General features: G+C 44.4%; 1 protein-coding gene and 1 pseudogene across 3 annotated transcripts in view; both read left to right on the top strand.

Annotated features, from left to right (window-relative positions):
* Positions 1–1,197: 1,197 nt before the first annotated feature.
* LOC142430360 (peroxiredoxin-2 pseudogene) lies at positions 1,198–2,017 on the top strand (annotated as a pseudogene).
* Positions 2,018–9,375: 7,358 nt separating this feature from the next.
* The window catches only part of THUMPD2 (THUMP domain 2 tRNA and snRNA guanosine methyltransferase), a 49,167-nt gene continuing 34,474 nt past the window's right edge, over positions 9,376–24,068 (top strand). For 2 of the 3 annotated variants that reach the window (XM_075535478.1, XM_075535480.1), the window contains exons 1-5: positions 9,376–9,561; positions 16,659–16,794; positions 19,712–20,121; positions 20,978–21,055; positions 22,639–22,691. In XM_075535478.1, the coding sequence (XP_075391593.1) occupies positions 9,409–9,561; positions 16,659–16,794; positions 19,712–20,121; positions 20,978–21,055; positions 22,639–22,691 (830 nt within the window). In that variant the 5' untranslated portion in view covers positions 9,376–9,408. Of the gene's footprint in view, positions 9,562–16,658; positions 16,795–19,674; positions 20,122–20,977; positions 21,056–22,638; positions 22,692–24,068 lie in introns of those variants that run through there. The other variant, XM_075535479.1, reaches the window with a different exon arrangement.

Raw genomic sequence — 24,068 nt, 5'->3', positions numbered from 1 at the left:
CAAATCCATAAACACTCATATGTGTATAAGAAAGCTTTATATAAAGAGTAATTGTACCTTAAGGAAACATCCCAGCCCAGTCCCGATCAAGTCCATAAGACTGATATTAGCCAGTATGTCGTGTGCCAGTCTGTAAATTCCTCTTCAGACTCATGCAACACATGCAATGACAAGTGCAGGAAGATCATAGGCCAGTGGGTGGAAAGTATTGTGGATCCAATGGCGGTGGAGCATCTTAGCGCTGGTGTGGGTCTCCATGTGGCTCCTCCAGCTCCAAGGCTCTGGCTGCCATGAACATAGCTCCATCTGGCTCGTCGTCAGTAATATCCCACTGGGAGTGAGCACATCTGGCCTCCAATGAGCTATTCATCCCCATGGCACCTCCAGATGAGGTCATCAAGCTGTGACCTGATTAACAGGCTAGACTCTACCCCTTCACAAGTTGATACCAGATTATGTAACTACCACACACACTCTTCAAGCCATTGTACACATATTACTCTCTCAAGGAAGCCTGCACTCACTACCCTATTTAAAATTGGTAGGTGCTTGTCCCCACTCCCACAAAAACCAGCCTTCCTCAATTTTTTTTCAAAAATATTCATCACATTCTAACTTTCAATATAGGAAGCTTGGTGGCGTTGTGGTTATGTATTGGGCTTCTAACTACAGGGTCAGTAGTTTGAAACCACCAGCTGTTCTGTAGAAGAATGGTGAGGCTTTCCACTCCCGTAAAGAGATACAGTTTTGGAACCAGTGAAGCAGTTCTATCCTGTCCTATAGAAGCACTATGACTTAGAATAGACTCAATGGCAATGAGTTTGGATTGAACTTCCTACATATTTGATTGTTTATGGATAATACTTTTATAGTTTAACAAGTAGCTTAATGCCATAGAATCTGAGTTCCATGTGGGCTTGGACTTTCCCCATTTTAATTCCCTCGAGAGGTGGCTGGCAGAAAGTATGAATTCCACAAGCTCTTAGTGAAGAAAGGAGTAAGCGAAGAAACAAACAAATGCAAAGGTACTCAGAACTGCAGTTATCTGCCAAGTTATTTTTGAATATATTAATATTATATTCAGCTGTTAGATTCTGAAATTCTGACCCAAATTCTTTTAACTCCCTCCCTCACCAAAAAAAAAAAAAAGAATTAAGATAAGAATCATCGAGAGGCTGACGCAGAGAACAGGAGTCCGCGCTTCTGCCTGTCCGTACGTCTGGCCCTAGCCTACGCAGCTTTTAGTGATGGCCTCCGGCAACGCACACATCGGAAAGCCCGCCCCCAACTTCCAGGCCACTGCCATGGTGGACGGCGCCTTCAAGGAGGTGAAGCTTTCGGACTACAGAGGGAAGGAAGTACGTGGTGCTCTTTTTCTACCCTCTGGACTTCACCTTCGTGTGCCCCACGGAGATAATTGCTTTCAGCGAGCGCCCCGACGACTTCCGAAAGCTGGGCTGCGAGGTGCTGGGGGTCTCTGTGGACTCTCAGTTCACCCACCTGGCTTGGAACAACACTCCCCGGAAGGAGGGAGGCTTGGGTCCCCTGAACATCCCCCTGCTGGCTGATGTGACCAGAAGTTTGTCCCATGACTATGGTGTGCTGAAGGAAGATGAAGGCATCGCTTACAGGGGCCTCTTTATCATCGATGGCAAGGGTGTCCTTCGTCAGATCACGGTCAATGACTTGCCTGTGGGGCGTTCCGTGGACGAGGCCCTGAGGCTGGTCCAGGCTTTCCAGTACACGGATGAGCACGGGGAAGTGTGTCCCGCTGGCTGGAAGCCAGGCAGCGACACAATCAAGCCCTATGTGGACGACAGCAAGGAATACTTCTCCAAGCACAACTAGACCTGTGGACGCGACGGGACAAGTTTGGGTCTTCTCTTCCCACCTGTGCTGACCCAGGAAAGGCCAGCCTGTCCCCTTGAAACTCCCTCATCTGGGACCTTGGAGGACTGGGCTAAGGTCTTCTCATGCCACTGGTAGCTAATGAATGGTGACCCCACCCCCCTTTCCAGATGTCTACCCACCGGGGTACGGGCCTAAGGCGACCAATAAAAATATTAGGAACAACAAAAAAAAAGAATCATCGAGATGAAGGAAACACCATCTAACTAAAATGCTATAATTATATTTTAAAGGTCTTATTAAGGAAGGGCTTTAGTGAAAGGTCCTTGGTGGTGTAATGGATTCCATGTTGGGCTGCTAACCACAAGGTCAGCAGTTCAAAACCACTCCATGGAAGAAAGATAAGGCTTTCTATTCCTGTGAAGATTTATAGTGCCCCAAACCCAGAGGGATAGCTCCACTCTGTCCCATAGGTAATTATGAGTCCAAGTCTACTCAAGGGCAGGGAGGATGGGTTGATGTTTGTTTCAGTGTTGGTGGCTCAGTTAAATAGCTATTCTTTCTATAGCTGAAAGAGACGTATTCTGAAGAAAAACATGATAATTTTTTCCAATGATGTCCTTTATCCAATAGTTATCATTTTACTATGGGCTCTTACAGCTCTTACAGCAATTCATACATCAATTGTATCAATCATATTTGTACATATGTTGCCATCATCATTTTCTAAACATTTACGTTCTATTGGAGCCTTTGGCATCAGTTCCTCTTTTTTCCTTCCTTCCTCACCCACCCTCGTGACCCCTTGATAAATTAAAAATTATTATTATTATTTTCCTATCTTACACCAACTGCTGTCTCTTTTCACCCATGCTACCCATGTTGTTGTCCCCCTCATGGGTGGGGGTGAATTGACAAATTTAATGTCAATATTTGGTTTCCAAAAATTAAAAATAAACAACAACCAAACAAAACTACAGCGTTTCCACAGCTGTATATCTAAATCTCAGCAAATGACCACATCTCTCTCCAGTTTAGTGACTGGTGGGTTTGAACTACCAACATTTTGGCTAGCAGCCCAGCAGTTTAACCACTGTACCACCGTGGATCCTTTCAAAGACTAAATGAAGCCGCTTCGAAAAGTTAGTGAAAGAATTCCATTTTCCTACTAACTTTTAGAAGCCCCCTCATACATCCTAAAATGATACTATAGAATGGGGATACCAGGTCAACATAATCCAGAAGCAACCAGTTTCTGCTTGTTAGTGGTTAACTTCACTTGCCCTTTAAAGAACAAATCTAATCAGTAAGCAAATTGAGTCTATATTATCTCACGCTTTTGTCTAATTATTTAAACATGTATCAAGTGTCAAAAATAAACTCTTGGCCATCCAAGATACAATTATTACTCTCTACTCATCTGGAGCAAAAGAGGAAGGAAGAAACCAAAGACTTAGAGAAAACAACTAATCTGCAGGATGAACAATCAACTCTACAAGAACCACAGCCTCACCGACCCTGGGCCCAGAGAGAGCACTTCTATTTTCCTTCTCCTGACATTTATCACCTTCTGACAGTCCCTGTATTCTACAGACCTGCTGATCATTCATTTTCGGGCCTTCATTATCCCAACCAGAACCTAAGTGTCTACAGAAGTATTTTGTGTTCAATGATGTTGACAATATACTTAGCTAACGTTGATGGTCAATGCGTTAGTCTGGGTACTTTAGAGAAGCAAATCTACAGAAACTCATATATATAAGGGAGAGTTTTATATAAAAGTTAAGTGCACATCAAGAAAGCATCCCAACCCAGTGCTGCCCAAGCCCACGAGTCCAACATTAACCCATATGTCCGACACCAATCCACAAAGTCCTCCTCCATATCACAAAACACATACTATGATGCCGACTGCAGGAGGAAAGCCGAGTCAGTGAATGTGTAAGCATCTCAGCGCTGGCAGGGGTCTCCACACGGCTGCTCCAGCACCCAGGGCTGCATCGGAGTAGGTCCATGTGGCTTCTCCTCAGGGAGGTCTTTCAGGAAGTGAGCCTTGCCAGCTGAAGCAGGGAACTGGCTAAGGTAGTTACACTTGGTCTGACCATCACAAAGCAAGAGGCCTGAGAATTAGAAAGGTGAGGCTCACCAAGCCATTTATCCCTCCGCCCTTCAATTAACCCCACATGTATTTATCGCCCAGGTTGGCACAATAAACTAACTACCTCAGCCAATAACTATTTGTCCAACATGTTCTTTCTTTAAGAATAATAGATATGTCATTCTACAGGGATAAAGTGAATAACTACCAATAAAACTATGAGCACAAAACCCAGTAAGAATCATTGTACATCCAACCCTGGTCTGTGGTAAAAGCAGCGGTGAGGGTTTTATAGGAAATATGATGGAGTTTTGTAATAACAGTTATTTATGCAAATAATGTTAGAATTTAACCAGGTGTTCTGAGACCTCCTCTATCCTTGAGCTTTCTCAGCATCTCGTTTATCAGTTTGGTTTAGGGTACGCTTTGTTTCCACTCGGAATGCTTGTGTAAGCTGGCAATAATAGCCGAGGGAGCCCTGGCAGTACAGCGCTTAGGCACTTGGATGCCAGATGAAAGGCTGGCAGTTCAAGCTCCCTCAGCAGTTCTGCAGCAGAAAGACCTGGTGAGCTCCAGCATAAAACTTTAAAGAAGGAAAAAGAAAGCAGCCAACCTTTGAAATAGTCCTATTCTGTCACGCAGCTTACTACGAGTCAGAACGGGCTCGGTAACAGCAATAACAGGGGAGCCATTTTAGGGGGGTAAACCATGCATATCATTCCGTTTACTTAACGAGAAAAGGCTGCCAATCCCACGGCTTACCAATATCGTTAAGGATCCAGGCTCTTTCCAACTTTCTTTTTCTCCATTCTCAATTTGTGGGGTTTGTTCACATGCTTGGGTGCAAGACTGCTATTCTGGCATAAGACATCACAATGGTACTCAAAGTCCCCCGGCCCCTCCAAAAAGAGGAAGGGGGGCACTACTGAGTCCCTGACATCGCTCCCTTTTATCAGGGAACAAGAGGCCCCAACACTCTTTGGCCCAAATGAGGTCACATGGCCAACCCCAAGGATTAAATAGATGAAGACAGCATATATGTAGCAAAGAAAACCGTACTACTTAGCAATGGGTCGCTACTTGGTGGTCATTGCTAGGTGCTGTCAAGTTGGTTTGGGCCCATAGAAACCCTGTGGGCACAACAGAACAGAGCACAGTGGTCCAGTGGCGAGGATTTGAGTTTTCTTGGTCTTGAATTGCCATCCATAAGGAAGGCTGGTGTCTTTGATCTGCAGGTCTCCTCTCCTTTAAGGAAGCAAGGTTATGTCATCTGTCATCTCACATTGTTAATGAGCCTTTCTCCAATCCTGTAGCTGTATTCCCCTTCACATAGTCAGGCTTCTCTGATTATTTGCTCAATATAAACCTTGAGTGAGTATGGTAAAAGGATACAACATTCATACACGCCTTTCCTACTTTGCTCTACTCTGATAACTGCCTCTTGGTCTATGTACAGATTTGGCCTGAGCCCAACAAATGGAATTCCCATTCTACGCAATGTTTACCACCAGAGGCCCCAAGGTTGAAAAACAAGGCTCTCTACTCCTGTAAAATACTTCATTTCATACTCTACGCTGTTCCACAGGGTTCCCATACGTTGGATTTCACTCAAAGACAGCGAGTTTTGTTTTCACTATGTATAATATCGTCACAATGTAGATGGCTTAAAACAACCGAAACCTACTGTCTAACAGTTCCGAAGGCCAAAAGTCCAAATGCAGAGTGCAGGCAGGGCCACGTTTTCCCTGAGGGTCTGGGGACACGTCCTTTCTTCTCTGTCCTGGCACCTGGCCTTCTTCATTCTCAGCAGTAGAACTCCCATCTCCGTCTGTGACAGAAGCAACCCACCACTCTCTCCATGGGAGAAAGGCCGGGCAATCGGCTCCTGTAAAGATTTCAGCCCATCCATGAAACCCTACCGGGTGCTTCTCCTCAGTCAAAAACAACTCAATGGCAGCATGTTCGATTCGGAAGACATTTTATGAAAGAAGCGAATGATTGCCCGTGTTGGTACTTCAGGCTCCATGCCTTCGTTCTGAATGTATTTTGATCTTTTCCTTTTAGGCAGGTCAGTCATACTCAATTTTGAAAGAGTCTACCATTAAGTATAGCTTGTTCATTGTGAATTATTAAATTCACAACTTTCAAAAACAAAGTCGATAACAGACAAGCTAAAATCTTTTTTAATGGTGCCAAAATCTGTTTTCAAAACAGCACAAAATGTCTGTGGGCAGCACAAAATTATCACACTTCGACAAGCAGGCAAACCGAAAGATGAACGCATGCAAGCAAGCTTGCTGGACTCTCAGTCCCCTCAACGCCTCGTGCCAACAATGGAAGAAGAGTTCGTGGAAGTCAGTCAACATTGTAAGTGCTTCGGGCTCTGCTCTGCCAAAAAGTATTCACATTAAAATGTGCAACTCTGTTTTTGAGAACATGAAATCTGTCCCGTGGTTGTTTGTTGCAGATGCTTTGTTTCTCTTTTAATCTGCAACTCCCATCCATCTACGTTTTAATGGAACGTTCTGTGGTTACCAGGGAGAAAACGTGAAAATTAAATGACCACAAAGTGATTAAATGGTGAAGCCAAAGAGAACAAGCAGAGAGAGAAGTAGCGTGATGTGGACATACTCAGTTTGGGTATTTGTGGGGGTTTCTTTGGATGAAGAAATAGAAGAGGAAAAAAAACGGTAGTAGCAAATCTCTAAAGGAAAATAACCCAGTAAATGTACGCATATTGGCAGCAATAGAAAAGGACTCTTAAGACATAGAATGAGTGAGGTGAACACAACCTCGAAATAGAAATGGCTCTGTTTTCTTTAGGTACTATAGTTCCTTTAAATCTACTGCAGAAATTACAGATTCGGTCATTCATGCATCCACTGAATGTAGTTCAGTCAATGAATTTAGTGAAGAAATAATTTCCATGCCGTCTTCCCACTGGGGCATAATATGGTTCTATCAGATATTGCTATAGTTCAGTAGTCTCTAAATAAACTTTAATAAATAAAATTCACATCAACTAGGCTAATGTTTTGAAACATGTATTAAATACCTAGAAGACTCTTTTGGGGGGAGGGAAATCTCTGACTACTCTGGACCGCTTAATTTTATGTCCTGCAAAGTCTAAAAAATAAAATGAAAAATAATTGTTGCTCTAGATCTGAGAACAGAGCTCACCCTTTTTGAGTTTTGATGCTTCACTAAAGCTGCCGTGGTATAAGCACTCATGAACAAATCACATTATAAAGTCCGTGTTTACATATACTATATATCATGGATTAAATGGTATCTCCCTCCCAAAGCACGTGTCAACTTGGTGAGCTGTGAATTATCCTTCATTTTGTGATCTGACATAATTGCACTCCATTTTGTGAGCATTCTAAGTCTTAATTAATCTCTATATGTTCACCAGGTGGGATCAGTGCAGGCAGGTGTGTCTTGAATTAGAGTGTGACTCAACTCTCACTCTTACTCAAGTCCCACCCTTTCTTAAGTCACTTCCTTCCTCAAGTTAAAGAGAGGGGAAGGGCCTCGCTGCGACTAGGCAACAGCTGGGAGCAGAGCATATCCCTTTGGGTGTGCATTCCTGGATGTAGAAACTTCTAGACCTAGAGGAAGATCAATAAAGCTAAGACACATGGCGATGTCTAAGAACGCCGGACTCAGATGTTGAAAGGAAACAAGGGCCGTCCCCTAGAGCTGGGGTCCTGGATTCAAACATCTAGCCTCCTGCAGAGTAAGACAATGAACTTCTGTTGTTAACTAAGATGCTCTGCGACTACTTTGTGTTAAATAGCCTCGTTTTTGTCCTACATGATTATTATGTGCACATATGTGATTTTGTTGTTGTTCTCATCGCATGAAGCCACGCGACAGGTCAGAGTAGAACAGCCCTTGTGAGGTTTTAAGACTGGAAATCTTTCTCCCCTGGAGAGGTTGATGGTTTTGAACTGCCGACCTTGTGTTGACCTTAACTCACTATGTCCTCAGAGTTCCTTTTTCAGTAGTCGTTTATCATCAAGTCAGTCAGTCATTGCTGTGCTTGGGCCTATGGTGGCCGCTTTGTAATTTGAATGTCTTCAAGCTAGGGGCCCATCTTTTACTCTAGTGGTTTTCAACTTTCCTCATGCCGTGACCCTTTAATATAGTTCCTCATGTGATGGTGACCCCCCCTCCCCCCAACCATAAAATGATTTTCGTGGCTACTTCATCACGGTCATTTTGCTACTGTTATGAATCAGGTGACCCTTGTGAGGGAGTCATTCGACCCCAAAGGGGTCGTGACCCACAGGTTGAGAACTGCTGCTCTACAGTGTCAATTTTCATGTGCGTCTCCCAGCAATGGGGCCCTATTGCCATCATCTTTTATTAAGCTGCAAGTTTCTCAAAGGCGGGGCAGGCCCCTGCCGTATTAATGGACACACTGCAATGTACTCACAAATGTTTAATACCGAACTGACAAAGGGAGGAAATGCTACGGAAGTTAAACGTTGTAAGGTAGGCAAGAGAGAACAACATGAGAGATAATCCAGTTCACACACACACATACACACAAACACACACACACACACACACACACACGAAGACCACCCCAGGCAGAGAGAACATCAGTTAAACGTTGTAAGGTAGGCAAGAGAGAACAGCATGAGAGATGTGGCAATCTAGTTTACACACGCGCACATATACACACAGAGAGAGAGAGAGAGACAGAGAGAGAGACAGAGAGACAGAGAGAGAGACAGAAGACCATCCCAGGCAGAGAGAACAGCATCAGCAAAGGCAGCAGATGGGAAACAGTGGGCATTTGGGGCAAGTTGGCTGTGGGTAGGTTTCTGTTTCCTGAGGAAACAGGGTAATGCGTATCAGCAACTCTGCTCAACTGTTTACGAAAGCATGGTGGGGCATAATGAATTTATGCAGGAGTAGACTTAATGAAGGTAAATGGAGGCAAATTTCAGACTCGGCCATTCGTTTGCTCAGTGACTGTGTCAGATACATCATTTCCACGCCGCCTTCCTGCAGAGCTGTTGGGTGGGCGTAGATGGGGTTGGCCAGACCCCCAGGTGATCCTGATTCACATGCCAGGTGCCGAAGCGTCCTTCCCACGTGCCTGGGGGAATGCAGAGAGGATGATGCGGACAGGACGGTGCATCCTCTTTGGGCCTCTTTTCGGGATACACGTCGCAATCCGAAAACCAGACAGGCGGATTTCGATCCACCATAGCCGGGTCCACCGGCTGCGAGCCGAGAAGTGCTGACACTCAGCTCCCCAAGGAGACCCTCCAAGGCCACTCTTCAAGGGCCACTCCGCAGGGATTCCACCCTCCCAGGGCTGCCCTTCCTAAAGACCTTCCCAGGGCCGCCGGGGCCCTCTGCGCGCCGCCGCCCGGAGCGCGGGGACGAGCCGCGCGCGCCCGCGGGCCACGTGACCCGGGCAGCGGGGCCGCGCCCAAGCCGCCATGAACAGGGACCCGGCAGATTCCGGGCCTCCGGGCCCGGGGCCCGGGCGGGGGTCGCCGATGGCGGAGGGCACCAGGTTCTTCTGCACCGCGGGCCGCGGCCTGGAGCCCTTCCTGATGCAAGAGGTGCGGGCACGGCTGGCAGCCACGCAGGTGAGTCTCGCCGGGCGCCTGGAAGGGGGTGGCGGGGGCGACCCTGCCACCTCCCCGCGCGCCGGGCTGGGGTCCCGCTCGCCCCCAGGCCCGATTGGGATCCGCCCCGCGGCGCCGGGCCCGCCCACCTGAGCTCAGGAGCAGCTATTAAATTACAGCTGGGAAAACTTCCAGTCGCAGATCATCGGTCACGGGCAAAGTTTTAAAGACGAGGATTGAGGCTTAATGTGCTTCCTACACATTTTAGGAACTCTCCGAGGATGCTCAGAATTAGCATTAGGCCTCCCTCCGCACTTGGATCCCGGCGAAGTCTTCAGGTTCGCTTACTTGACGCTTGGTTTTCAGTTTCCTGACAGTTCCTGGGAGATACTTGTGAAGATTGTAATGTAGGCAATACTTAAACATCAGGTACATTTTATACACCCAGTCAGTGGTATTCAGAGACTACTGGAAAGATGTTTACTTGTATTCTATTGTCAATGCAAAGGCATTCGACTCTGTGGGTCATAACTACTTCTAGATAGCGTTTTAGAAAATGAGAGCTCCAGAGCAGTTCATTGTGCCTGGGAGAGGCGAGGCATTCCACTCCAGTACAGGCCTGGTCACTGAACCCCGCGGTGGCAGTTCCACCTTGTCCTCCAAGGTCGCTGAGTTGAATCGCTCATAGCAGTGCGTTTGGTTTTGTTGTTCCTTGCGCTCCTGTGGAATCTGCACATGACCAAGCAAGAGGTCGTCGTTTGAACTAAACAGGGGAGGAGTGAGTGGTTTAACATCAGGACAGGCATCTGTTAGATTTGTATCCTCTCGCCGTACTTACTCCATCTGTATCCTGAGCGAATAATCTGAGCAAGTAGACTACATGCAGAAGAATTCAGCATCAGGTGTGGAGGAAGGCTTATGAACAATAGAATATGCAGATGAAGGTGAGGAGGACTTGAAGTACTTGCTGATAAAGATCAAGGAGTGCAGTTTTCCGTATGGATTATAGCTCAATCAATATAAAGATAGCCAGCATCCTCACAACTGGTCCAATGGGGAGCATCGGGCTAAATGGAGAAGAGATTGAACGTGCCAAGGATTTCATGTTGCTTGGTTCCACAGTCAATGATCATGGAAGCAGCAGGCAAGATCTCAAATGACGTAGTGCATGAGGTAAATCAGTAGCACAAGACCTCTTTCAAAATGTTGAGGATCCAGGATGGCACTTTGAAGACGAAGATGCTCCTGAGCCAAGTGAGGGTATTTTCAGTTGCCTCTTAATGCATGTGATAGTCGGACCATGAATAAGGTAGATTGAGGAAAAATCGATGCATTCGAATTACGGTGTTGGCAAAGAATATTCAAAGTGCCATGAACTGCCAGAAGAACAAACATCTGTCTTGGAAGACGTACAGCCAAAAATCTCCTTAGAAGCAAATCTGGCAAGACGTCTCAAGTACTTTGGGCGTGTTATCAGGAGAGACCAATCTCTGGGAAAGGACGTCGTGCAAGGAAAGTAGACGGACAATGAAAAAGATGACTGGCACGGGCCTGGGTGGTGTTCTATTCCATTGCCCATTGAGTTGCTCTGAGTCAGAATCGACTTGGTGGCACCTGTCAACAACACATAGTCATTGGAATCACAGTGTGCTCATAGTCTGACACCTGCGGAAAGTTACCAATTGCTGAGTATATTTCTCTCTTGTTAATTTCAATGGAATGATCAAGATTTTAGACATTAAGTTAGGTTTTAGAATTTAATGAATCGATTTTTTGAAAGTACTGAGAAATTTAATAGAAAAGACTCAAGTATGATGATGTCTCACTGGGAAAGGAAAACTCAGATGAAATTGACAACTGTCCTTGGGATGCCTAGTTTATTCCCCCAAATAGCAGCTGCAGTGGGGATTGTGGGGTTGGATATAGGAATTTTTGAAGAATTACTCAAATTCTACATCTGCTATTTTGACTTGAGAGGAATTTTTGAAGAATACTTCAATTATAGTTGGCTGTATACAAATAGTTTGAGTCACAGAATTTAATAGTGGTGAGTGTAGCTACTTTTAAAAAGTAATATATCATAATAACCGTGGACATTTATTAACACTAAGATACTCCTGAAACAATAACGATAGGAACTGACATTCAGTGGGCATTTAAAATGTCTCAGAACTTTATGTATATCCTGTGACTTCACCCGCCAAAGAATCCTATCAGCTGAATCATTTTTCCCTTTACAGTGAAGTGGAAAACAATAGCTAAGTGGTGGAGCTGCGACTTGCATCTGATTCTCTCTAGTGCCAAAGCTTATGCTTTTTCTGCTCAGGACAGCAAAAGGCACGGGCTTGACTATGCATTCTCATATCTTCCTTTCATAGATTACAGCTTCAGTGAAGTTATATAGCTTCCGATCTATGCTGTTCCTAGATGTAAAGCAGACATGACAATACCTACTGTAAAGGATTAAGTGATGAGAGAGAGAGAGAAAGAGAGCGAGAGCGAGAGCAGATGGAGCATGTTGTTGTCATAAGCTCCTGTGGAGTCCGCCCCAATGCATGGGGACCTCATGCACAGTGGAAACAAACACTCCCCAGTCCTGGGTCATTCGTGATTAGCTGCCAATCAGACATTTATGATCCGCAGGGTTTTCATCAAGCCCCTTTTCCTAGTCTATCTTAATCTGGAAGCTCTGATGAAACTTGTTCAGCATCATTCACTGCCATCGAGTCAATGCTGACTCCGAGCGACCCAATAGGGCATGGCAGGTTAGAACTGCCCCTGTGAGTTTCTGAGACAGTAACCATATGGGAGTAGTAAGGCAAGTCTTCCTCCCACAGAACTGCTGGTGGTTTCGATCAGCTGGCATTATGGTTAACAGCCAAACTCATATTCACTATGCCACCAGGACACAGGCCCAGCATTGCAGCAACATGTAAGTCTCCACTGCCTGAAAGATTGAGTAGAACTGCTCCTTGGAGATCCTTTGGCTGTACAGAAGCAAATTGCTGTGCAGAGCTTGTAGAAGAGTTTGAACCACCAATCTTTTGGTTAGTGGCTGAGTACTTACCATTGCTCTACCAGGTCTCCTTCCAAATAGCATTTCACTGCCATCCATTCTGTTCTGACACTTGGAGACCCTGTGAATATTTATGGGCCCATACAGCCTCATCTTTCCCCCACAGAACAGCTGGTGGGTTTGAACTGCTGACCTTGTGGTTAGCAGTCCAGTGTCTAACCCCCAATACCACCAGCACCCCTTTCCATGTCGTATTGTTTCATGCCAGCAAGTCAGTTCTGACTCAGTTCTGACTCTTATATGTAACAGAACAAAACACTTCTTGGCCTGCACCATCCCCGCAATTGTGATGTTGGAGTCCGCTGTTGTAGCCCCTGTGTCAGCCCATCTTGTTAAGGGTCCTCTTTTCTCCGACCTTGTACTTTACCCAGAATGCTCTAACGTAATACCAAACCCACTGCCATCCGGTCCATTCTGACTCACAGTGACCCACTGTAGGGTTTTCAAGACTAAATCTTTATAGAAGCAGAAAGCCTCATCTTTCTCTTCAGAGTAGCTGGTGGCTTTGAACTGCTGACATCATGGCTCACAGTCCAGTGCTTCCCAACAGTGACACTAGGGCACCTTGTGATGTAGCCCAGTATCTGGCAAGTGGTAGGTCCTCAATAAATGCTAGTTCTCATAAAGTGAATTGTACAGGACGGCATAAAAGCCATTCTGGCAACAATGAAAGAGTCCACTAGAAACTTGATGTGGTTCGCAGTGAAAGAAAATCTACATCTGAATTAATTCAGAAGTGATTGTTTGCTTTTAGGAAATAATTATTGGAACCAGTGTGTTTTTTTTAGTGTTAGTGAGCGTGTGGATCACATGGGGTGATTGGGGATATGGGGGAATGGGGGTCTGCTGAAAATGCATATCCCTGGGTGCCAGCCCCCAAAGCTGTTCAGCTGAGTTGACAGTAAGCCCAGGTGTGTAATAGCAAATCTTTCCCCTCCCAGATTACTCTGAAGTAAGTGCTTCCTCCAATACACAGCTCACGGTAGAAACCTCCTGTATACTCTTTTGAGCTGAATGTCATGGATAAATTCAAAGACACAGTGAAGTAGACAGCGTAGCGTGACAAAACTGGCTTGCTCATCAAGCAGATGCGGCAGCGCTTGTCAGCGCATTGGTGAAGTCTGCTCCACGCATGACTTCATCCGCTCTCATCTCATTATTTTGAAGCTAATTCCAGATACCATTTTTATTTATAAATATTTTCCAATGGACCTATAAAGTATAAGGGCTTTTTAAAATTATGTAGCATCATGTGAAAATAATAATATATATTATGCCAAGACTTCTTCATGCCATAAACCACAAAACTACTTTTGCATGTAAAATTTAATAACGGTCCGTGTTCGAATCACAACCTGTTTCATAAGTCTCATGTTTGTTTTAAGTTTGTGTATTTAAATCAAGTACAGTTGGCTAAGGGGCAGTCTCTTACAACATGGAAGTCTTCTTCTCCGTCTCCCTTGCTTTCCCGTGTAGGTTATTTGCTAAAGAAGCCGAGCTGTCTTCCCCATTGCCGAGCACAAGGGTCGGCAAATGTTCTCTGTAAGGAGCCACTTACTAAATGTTTTAGACTTTTTGCATCACTGAGGAAATGGCATGGGGGCAAGTTTTCAGCTGCACAGGGGGAAGAAGACTACATTTTCACACCAGCCGAAGGCTGATTTCTATGAGGCCAAGGTCAGACATGCCTCCACTCTCCTTTTTTCTGTTCTGACACCAGCTATTCGTCCCAGGACACCACTTCCCTGCTAGGTTCCCTAACCCATTTCAATGGCCTCGCAGCTCTTAGGCAATACTCACGACGATGGGGGTTGGTTATGGAAGTTAACAGTTAAGGAAGTTAACAAGTCAGGATCAGAAGACATTCAGGCTGCAGTTCATTTGTCCATCGTGTCTCTTCTCAGCCATGTTGGCAAGCATGTCTCTCTCTGATCCTTGGCGTCTCAGCCACGCAGCCCCTCAGCCTCTGCCTTGAGCAGGTGGTACAAAGCTCCTTTAGCGTTTGATAAACACCCAAAGGCCACCCCCTCCACCCAAAGGCCACCCCCCTCCAAGCCAGCCTCCTGCCCACAGGCATTGAGCTTTCATCACTGTGGATTGACCTGGAAGCCTGGCTTTCTACCTCATGTTGCCGTCACTCTTCCACTTCTCCATGTCTTTCCAGAGCAGACAGCCACAGCTTTCTGTAATCATCAGTGGCTCCTGGGTTTGAACTAGCAACCTTTCAGTTCCCAGTCAAGAACTTAGCTATTTTGTCACCATGGTTTCATGGTGACCTGGCACTCACTCTCACTGCTACTGAGTCAATGCTAACTCATAGCGACCCCCCTGTGGGTTCCTGAGACTGCATCTGCTTACAAGAGTAGAAAGCCCAGCCTTTCTACCGAGAAGATGCTGGTGGATTTGAACTGCTGGCCATGAGGATCGCAGCCCAACACGTAACCACTCCATCACCAGGGCTAAATTAAATGTTTGGGATCCTCTCGATTAACTTAATGCTCAGTCGTGTTTCCTATTGGAAGTCTTCCTTCTCCTCCCCAAACAAAAGAAATTGTACTTTTAGAGAGAACTTATTTGATAAAATATTTCTTTTTATGGTTGGTAAGGAAGAAAGTATTTTTGTACACTTCAGTAACTATGGATTAAGTGCGAATCTCGGATGAAGTTAAAATCACTCATCTACGTGTTTGCATTTGTTGGGTTGTTTAGAGGACTTGACTCTTCAAACCGTACCTTTTTAGTCAGATAAGTTTGTTCAATTCTCCGAGAATGTTGGCAAGGCATTGCATGTGTGTTAAAGTGCTTTGTGATGGCTTTAATACCAGCTAGAGTTTTATGTTAGTTAAAGAAACCTGGATTTTTTTAAAAAGGCATTTGTTTTACTCTAATTTTCCCCTTAGTGGGAAAATATTGACTTTGTAATCGGAAAGAGAATGCTCGAAACCTAGAGTCATTGTGGCTCCTTCATTGCTCCATTTACGTGTTTGTTTTTTCACACATTCTTCAAGGTCCCTACGTGACTCAAACCAAAAGCCCAAAGCATGGTGGCTTCAACCCCACCAGGAGTCACCTGGAGCGAAAGACCTCCCTTGGACCACATCCCCATCCCGCCTCAAGGCCTGCTTCTGCTGGGGGCCCGTTTCTTGCTGCTCCATTTGCCAGTTCCCACAGCCAAGTGCCCATCATTTCTACCTGGGTACTCTTGGTCTCCCTCTGGCCTCGTATTCTCCACTCGCTCCTTTAGGCCTTTTCCAAAGTAATTTTTTTCTCCCGGCTAGGAGGAGAGGGGGAAGGTGAGGAAGAGGGGAAAGGGGGAACCAATTGCAAAGATCTGCACATAACCACACTCCCCACATCCCAGGGGGATGAACAACAGAAATCGTGGTGGAAGTGAGACACCAGTCAGTGTAAGATATGAAAATAATAATACTTTATAATTTGTCATTGGTCATGAGTGGGGAAGGGAGGGAGGGGAAAAAAAGAGCTGATACCAAGGGCTCAATAGATAGTAAAAGTTTAGAAAATGATGATGGTAACATATGTACAAATACGCTTGATACAATTGATGTATGGATTGTTATAAAAACTGTAAAAGCCCCCAATAAAATGGTCTTTTACTACAATTTTTTTTAAGTTGCCATCAAGTCAGTTCTGACCCCTGATGGCCCTCTGCGTGTCAAAGTAGAACTGTTTTCCGTAGGGGTTTCAGTGACTGATTTTAGGGAAGCCAATAGCCAGGCCTTTCTTCTGAGGCACGTCTGGTGAGACTTGAATCTTCCACCTTTGGGTTAGCTGCCAAGTATATGAACTGTACCCCTCAGGAGCTCCATAAACGCCATGATACTCAGCCGTATAAAGGATCTGTACGAGGGTCCGGGGGAGTCTTTAGAATACTTAGGGCACGGCACGTCTGACAAATAGAGACTTAAGAAATGGCCCTTTTTATTACTGTTCATCCCGATGGTATTGGCTCAAAGGGGGAACACAGGAAATGCTCAAGATAGTGGACCATGTTAATCTCGATTTTCCTTTTTATCTCCAGGTTGAATATATTTCTGGAAAGGTTTTTTTCACCACCTGTTCTGACTTGAATATGCTGAAGAAGTTAAAATCTGCAGAAAGGTTATTTCTATTGATTAAACAACAGCGCCCACTTACTGTTTCTTCTGTGAGTAGAGGTATGGTGGATGCCCATTGCTTTTAGTACGTGATCGATTACCCTCCAGAGTCTTCCGCTTGGCAGTAAATATTTAGCCATCTCACACTTTTAGGATTCATTTATGCCTGTAGGTTCATTAATCATGTCCTTTTTAACTGTGTTTCCCGAATATTAGTCTCCCCCTAATTGGGTGGGTCAGATGAGCTCGATGGCACTGAAGATTGTTTTGGTAGTAAGGGAGAAGTATTGGTGATGTCGGGTAAGCACTGGGCTGTTGAAATGCACCAGCCTCTCCATGGGAGAAAGAGGCGGCTGTCTGCTCCCTTGAAGACTTACAGCCTCGCAGACCCTGTGTCAGGTCTCGGTGATGGTGCATAGACCCTTGGCGGTGGGTGTGGGCTTGAGAATTGTAGCCGTTTGTCTGCAGTCTGTCTCATCTCTGTACAGTCTGCTTTCTCTCCATGGTTTTAGCGCTCTGAGCCAATTTTTTTCCTTTGGGACACATGATCAGGCATCTTTTTTAGAGATTTATGTAGTCTTTGATATGTCTATGGATTTAGAAGTTCAAAGTACATTATTTATATTGATCAGAACTACACCCTTATGGGGGTTGGAGCAGCGATTCAAAGCCCATCTGGAGACAATGTAACAATTTACCCAAGAGGGGTCATGGGGAAGGGATGAGTCAACCAGGGTACAGTAAAGCATCAGTGAAACACACTATATTCCTCTTGTTCCTTGAAGCTTTCTCACCCCCCACTACCATGACCCCAGTGCTGCTTCTCAATTCAGACTAGACTGGAACATGTACACAGGCATAGATAAGAAATGGGAGCTCACAGAATCACACACAGAATCCAGGAACAAGAGTGGGAATAGTGATACCAGAAGGGTAGAGGGAAGAGGAGGAGAGGAAGGGAGAAAGGGGGAACCAATCGCAATGATCGACACATAACCATACTCCCCTCCCCAGGGGAAGAACAACAGAACACATAGGGGAAGTGGTCGGTGTGAGATATGAAAATAATAACAATTTATAATCCATCAAGGGGTTATGAGGGTGGGGAGAATGGAGGGGTGAAAAAAAGAGGAGCTGATCCAAGGGCCCAATAGAAAGTAAATGTCTAGAATAGAATGACGGCAATGTATATACAGATTTGCCTGATGCACGCGATGTATGGATTGTAACAAGAGTTGTAAGAGCCCTCAATTAAATGATCTTTTAATAATAATTTTAAAAAACTACCACCATTAGTCAATAAGTTGTAAAATTGAGAAAATGCTGCAAATTTCACATGACTGGGACCTTAAATGTTTTGAATACATTTTATATCCATTTATAAAACACCAGAGCTAAACAGGCCTTCAGGGAATCCTGTCCACCCCTAAATTGACAAATTATTCTGCCAGAGTCATTTTAAAAGCTCGGCTAAGGCAGCAGAGAAATGTCTGGCACCGCAGGAGGAAACTGCTTCCCCTTCTACTGGACTGCACATTGTGCACCACCGTAGTGTCTGCACAAAGCTAAATCCAAGATAGAGAGGGCAGAGAATCAAGGCAGCGGAGGAAACTTGTTTTAAAGTGTATGCCAAGGTATTAACTCTGGGGAAGGCATACCCTGTACCTGTGTGCATCCATCGAAAATCTGTAAGACAAGAATCTTGCTCAGATAGGGTGTGATAATTCCTTAGGAATTTAAAAGCTTTAAATATCTTCTGTAGCATTTTTACACTGAATTCCTGCATTTTATGAAAGCTTTCATATTCTTTAGTACTTAAAGTTATATATCCTCGATAAGTAGAGATTTCCTCACATGCTTTACCTGTCTCAATAGGATTTGGTGAAATAGACATGAAACCATGGCCATCCGGGTGATTCTGGCCCTAAGGGACCGGGTAGAGTTGTCCCTATGGGTTTCGGAGATGGTAACTCTTTACAGAAGTAGAAGGCCTCTTCTTTATCCCTTGGAGCCACTGGTAATTTTGAACTGCTGACCTTGAGGTTAGCAGGCCAATGCGTTACCCACTTATACTACCCGGGCATACTGACTATCTAAATATTTCCGATTCTTAAATGTTTATAGTCTCAAGAAATCAGTGCATGTTTCATTCATTCAGCCCACAAATATTTACTGAGTGCCTGCCATGGCGAAGGCATTCTTCCAACATATAAACACTCCTCCCCCACCAGCTGCATTACCTGAGATAGACAACACACAACAAAAACATATAAAATGCAGTCAGTGCTGTGGATGTTTTATAAAGGAAAAGGATATCTAAGACTTGCCATTCACGGTCCGGGGGCGGTGTTTTGATATGCCTGGGCAGGGAGGACCTTGCTGAGTGACTACTAAGGGGGAGAGAGAAGGAGCCATGCTGGTAACTAGACAAGCGTACTCGGCACAAAAGGGAACAGTGGACTTGCAGGCCCTGGGATGGGACCAGGGAGAAAGACGAGGCTTTGGACTTCTGGAAAGAGTTAGCGTCTCGGAACCTCCCAGGGGCAGTTCTACCCCGTCCTGCAGGGCCACTGTGATTGGGCATCCACTCAGTGGCAGTGGCTTGGGTTGGGCGTGGAGTTAAGAGCATGCCTGCCGTGAGCTGCGAGAAAGCCAGTGTGGCTGGAAATGGAGTGCCAGTAGGAGTGGCATTCAAAGTGAGTGTAATCAATTTCCAGACATTTAATTATTTTAGGGGCTGTATCCCAGAAGAAAATGAGTTTGGGTGATATGTATACCATATGAAAATGAACCTCCTTTGGGGGGAAAAATCCTACTACACATTCTATAAATTGCAGATTAAAGTCACTACTTAGTAGTGATTTCATAATTGTTTTTAAATCAGTAAAGGTAACAGGATGTGGAGGGGATGCGTGTAATTAATGTAGGCTGTCTTTCAAGCCCAGACAGAGGATAAACTGAGATCTGACTTCTCCAGGAAAAATAGCCAATGAGATGCAAAGACTTATACATGATGATCCGGGAAGTTGGTCCAATGCCATTGCAGTTTGGGGAAGTCTTCTTGAACTTGATGCTGAAAACGAACAGCTTGCTCAAGCGACTTCTAAACCCCGAAAGAGAAACGTGGCAGGTGAGGAAATGATCACTGCTAAGAAATTAAAAGCCGGCCCCATGCAGGAGCGACACGCGAACGACTGCCCGCCGGACCAATGCACAGGAGAAGAGACAATACAGCAAGAAGGCGTCCTCGCTAAACAAGATCTTCTTAAAGAGGCAGACGTTCAGAATGATGCACAGAAAGCAGCTGTGGGTCCGAACCAGAAAGGCTTGACATTTCGAGTGTCTTGTCGCTGCAGCGGGGCTCTCGGAAAGACCTTTACTCCACAGGTATGTTCAGTCCTCCGCCCTCTCCCCCTTCCACTCCTCCCCCAACTCCAGGCCAGAGTAGTTTCCTATTTCTTAAAAGAAGTACTTAAAAGGGCTAAGGGGCTGAAAAAGATAACTATAATTTATTCTCTTTAAGAATTCATCTTCCTCCTTGACCTTGGGTGTTTGAGAAAGAAAGGGCATGCCATTCTGCGGAACGACTCTCTTAATTTCTGCCCAATGGTTTGCCATTGGGAGTCCCTAATATCGCAGTCCTCCGCTTCTTCTCAGCTCGCTCGGTGTACTGAAAGGCTGCCGAGCGCCAGGCCCTCTGGACCCAGGGCTAGGATTGCATAAATAACTCAAGGCATCCAGAATCTAGAGGAGAACACCAAACACCACAATGGTTTGCAGTCAAACTCATGGAAAGTTAGCCCTCCACAAGGTTCAGTGATTGAAACAAGGGGAAGGTGGCGACAGTCTTGGAGTCCAAGGGCAGGACCCTCAAGCTTGCACATGAAGCCCCTGCTGTGGGTATTTTCAAACATGTCCATGTGTGTGGAGCTAGAAGCTTCCTTTCAGCTTGCAGATCTGCTTGTTCCATGTAATGCCACTTGCCTAAAATCCATAGGACACGGGCACAGTCTTATTGCCCTGGGCTGTGTTTGGGGCAGGGAGCATAGGGATGGACGGGCAGCCCCGTGGGCCTTCGATGCGGAATACGTTGGTGTAGTACGGTAATACTGCAGCCCTGGGTTACCATTGAACTTGACTTCTCAGGGGCTTGAGACATTTTTGCTTATTTTCAATCTTTTCACATTTTCATGTTTAGCTTAGCTTTTAAAAGCATCTTTTCTATTACATCCCGCCTTTCCAGGAAGTAGGCAGAGTAATTGGGATCGCTCTGATGAAACAATTTGGATGGAAAGCAGATTTGAGGAATCCAAATCTAGAGGTAATGAATGAATGGTTTGTTTCATATTCTTCAAGAAAATACTGTCATAGTCTGTAAAGACGGCATCAGCTCATGTCACTATCCTTCTAAATTTCACGGTATATTTTTTCGAAAGCCTACCCAAATGGATACAAAAGCCTATTTTCTTTTTAGCAGTAGAATAGTGCAGATAGTTTTATCTAATCTCCAGTGTGAAAATGTCTTGGCCAAATAGAATATTTTTTTTAAGAGGGGAGCGGCTTAGAGTTGAAGAAAGGAGAACACTTATCCTGCGGTGACAAAGAAGGTGGTCTCTATCATCGCTATAATCCGTAATCAGTCTCCAGCATCTACAACAAGATAGACCTGCCAAAAATATTCAATAAGCCACTAATAGTTGTTTTGTTAAGGCTTTGGGATTTTGTGTTGGTTTTTTTTCCTTGTTCCCCTTTTTCCAGATTATTTTAATGAGTTTATACTACTTTGATAATGACATTAAAACAAAAAGAAAGAATGGTGGTAGGGTGACAGATAGGATGCTATCTATAAAAATAGTCTTCTATTTTTTTCAAAACTCTCTCAGAAATTTGACAAGTATTTAGTTGTGTTTGTGAACATTAATTCCCAAAATGATTAGTTGCCACCTACCTTCAAAGGGAGCATTAGCTGGCCAAAAATGTCAGGGCACCTTGTGCTGCTTAATTTTCATTTTCTTCATATGATGCTTCTAAGTTTAAGAAGCAAAATAATGCAGGTGTGGCAGCACGTGAAATAAGACATTGCAAAGACTTAGGGAAGTGAGCCTGATTGGAGACCTTTGCTTCCTCTCTTGCACTTCCTGTGTTCATGGGCCCCTTTGCTTTTCAACCAAGTATGTAGTCCCAAGGATGGTTTGGCATCAGGGCGGTTTCCTCTCACCTTCCTTTTCCACTTCTCGTATTCTTTCTTTTCCTCCCTCCCCCTCCCCGAATCTCTCTCTGAAATACTCATAAGTTTTCTGCAGATGAGCGCCGTAAGTGAACAAAAGTAGCTGATGTGCTTTCTGTCAGCCCTCCGCCATAGTTAGCGATAGCTATGACCAGTGGAAATAATCAACGCAAAACCAAACTGTAACAGTCAAAGAATGCACAGTAGAATCCCTGGCTAAAAACTGACAGAAGAATCAAATGTTAAATTTTGCTATATGACATTTATGGAGAAACAGGAGCACAAACAAATTTTATAGGGAGAGAAGTTCGCTGTATCTTTTATGACTTAATAGCTAAAAACAAGTTCAATGTATCAAATCTCTAGTGTACATTTTAAATAGAAAGCCCCAGTAAACAAAAATTTAACAAGCTATGATGTAGCACTTGGTTGAGTAAATATAATCCACAAGATAATTCTGTTCTGGATAAAAATTTCATTTTCCAGACATGATTAAGGCCTTGGCGTTTGTTACTGAAATGTAGTTTAGGATGGGCGGGGAGGTTCCCAGAGTTGGTGGGGAAATTCCGTGATCCTTCTGTCCCATCTTCCCAGGAGCTTTGAAACCCCTCAGTTAGGTTCACAATTGGAGCTTACAATTAATTTGTTAATGGCATGTCTTATATTCATTCTAACAGATCTTTATGCATCTAAATGACATTTACTCTGTGGTGGGGATTCCAATTTTCAAGTAAGTACATATATTCTATGCTTCGAGATTGTCCTTTAGAGATTACAATATTAAGAACTTTATTGTTTTCATTTGGATTATGAAACAGTGATATACTACCCTTGCCCCCTGTCCCCCCCAAAAATAAAAAACCCAGTTGTCAGGCCTCTTACAACCCAGTGACCTTATGCAGACTTTAGAAGGTTGTACGTCTTTAGGGGACCAGAAAGCCTCATCTTTCACCTGCCAAGTGGCTGGAGAGCCTGAACCACTGACCTTGCAGTTATCAGTCCAGTGCTTACCAGATACCACCACCAACACTCCTTCTTGATAGAGCAGAAGGAGATAAAGGCATAGGGGTTGCATTCTTTCCTCATAGTAGTAAAATGTTGTCATGCCACTGGGTGGGTATGACTTCAACTATTTTGAGCTGTGTAAGATTTGATCATAATAATACACTGATTACATGCTTCCATTCTGAAAACTACGCCTCAATATTTCCAGTAGAGCCTATGTTTTAGGACCATATTTAAGCTAAACATTTTAGTTTGTTTGGCATCTTGGGGCTTTTCATTAAAAATGGAAAATAGAATATAATTTTTTAAAATAAATATTTTGTGTATATTGCCCAAATTTCATCACCATATTGTTACCGGTTTTAATATATCCAAGTGCTTCCTTATAGAATGATACATGTTAGGTCATACATTTCTCTGCCAGGACACACATAATTTTCCAGGCACTTTGGTAAAATAGAGCCAGTTAGACCCAAAGGGATTTCACTTTCTTGGGAATGTGTACCTAATGTGAGTATCTACAAAAGGTTTTATGTGTATAGTACTATATATGTAAAACAAAATGATTTAGCTATTCTTTTTCCAGGTGATTTTAGTAATACACCTTTTTAAAAAATCATTTTATTGGGGGCTCATACAATTCTTATCACAATCCATACCTACGTCCATTGTGTCAAGAACATATGTACATTTGTTGCCATCATCATTCTCAAAACATTTGCCTTCTACTTGAGCCCTTAATATCTGCTGATCATTTTCCCCCTCCCTCCCCACTCCCACCACCTCATGAAACCTTCATTCATAAATTATTATTTTGTCATATGTTACACTGTCTGATGTCTTCTCCCCCCCTCCCCACCTTCTTTTCTGCTGTCCATCCCCCAGGGAGGAGGCTATATGTAGATTCTTGTAATCAGTTCCCCCTTTCTATCCCATGTTCCCTCTACCCTCCAGGCATCACCACTCGCACCACTGGTCCTGAAGGAGTCATCTGTCCTAGATTCCCTGTGTTTCCAGTTGCTATCTGTGCACCTTTTTTTTTTAAGATCATAAAGTTCTGTGTGTTTTTAAAGCTCAGGAATTGCTTCATTTGCCCTAAGCT

The sequence above is a fragment of the Tenrec ecaudatus genome, chromosome 17 (genome assembly GCF_050624435.1).
Source record: "Tenrec ecaudatus isolate mTenEca1 chromosome 17, mTenEca1.hap1, whole genome shotgun sequence".
NCBI lineage: Eukaryota > Metazoa > Chordata > Mammalia > Afrosoricida > Tenrecidae > Tenrec > Tenrec ecaudatus.
The sequence above is the reverse complement of the archived record's forward strand: the minus strand, read 5'-3'. Positions and strand labels throughout refer to the sequence as shown.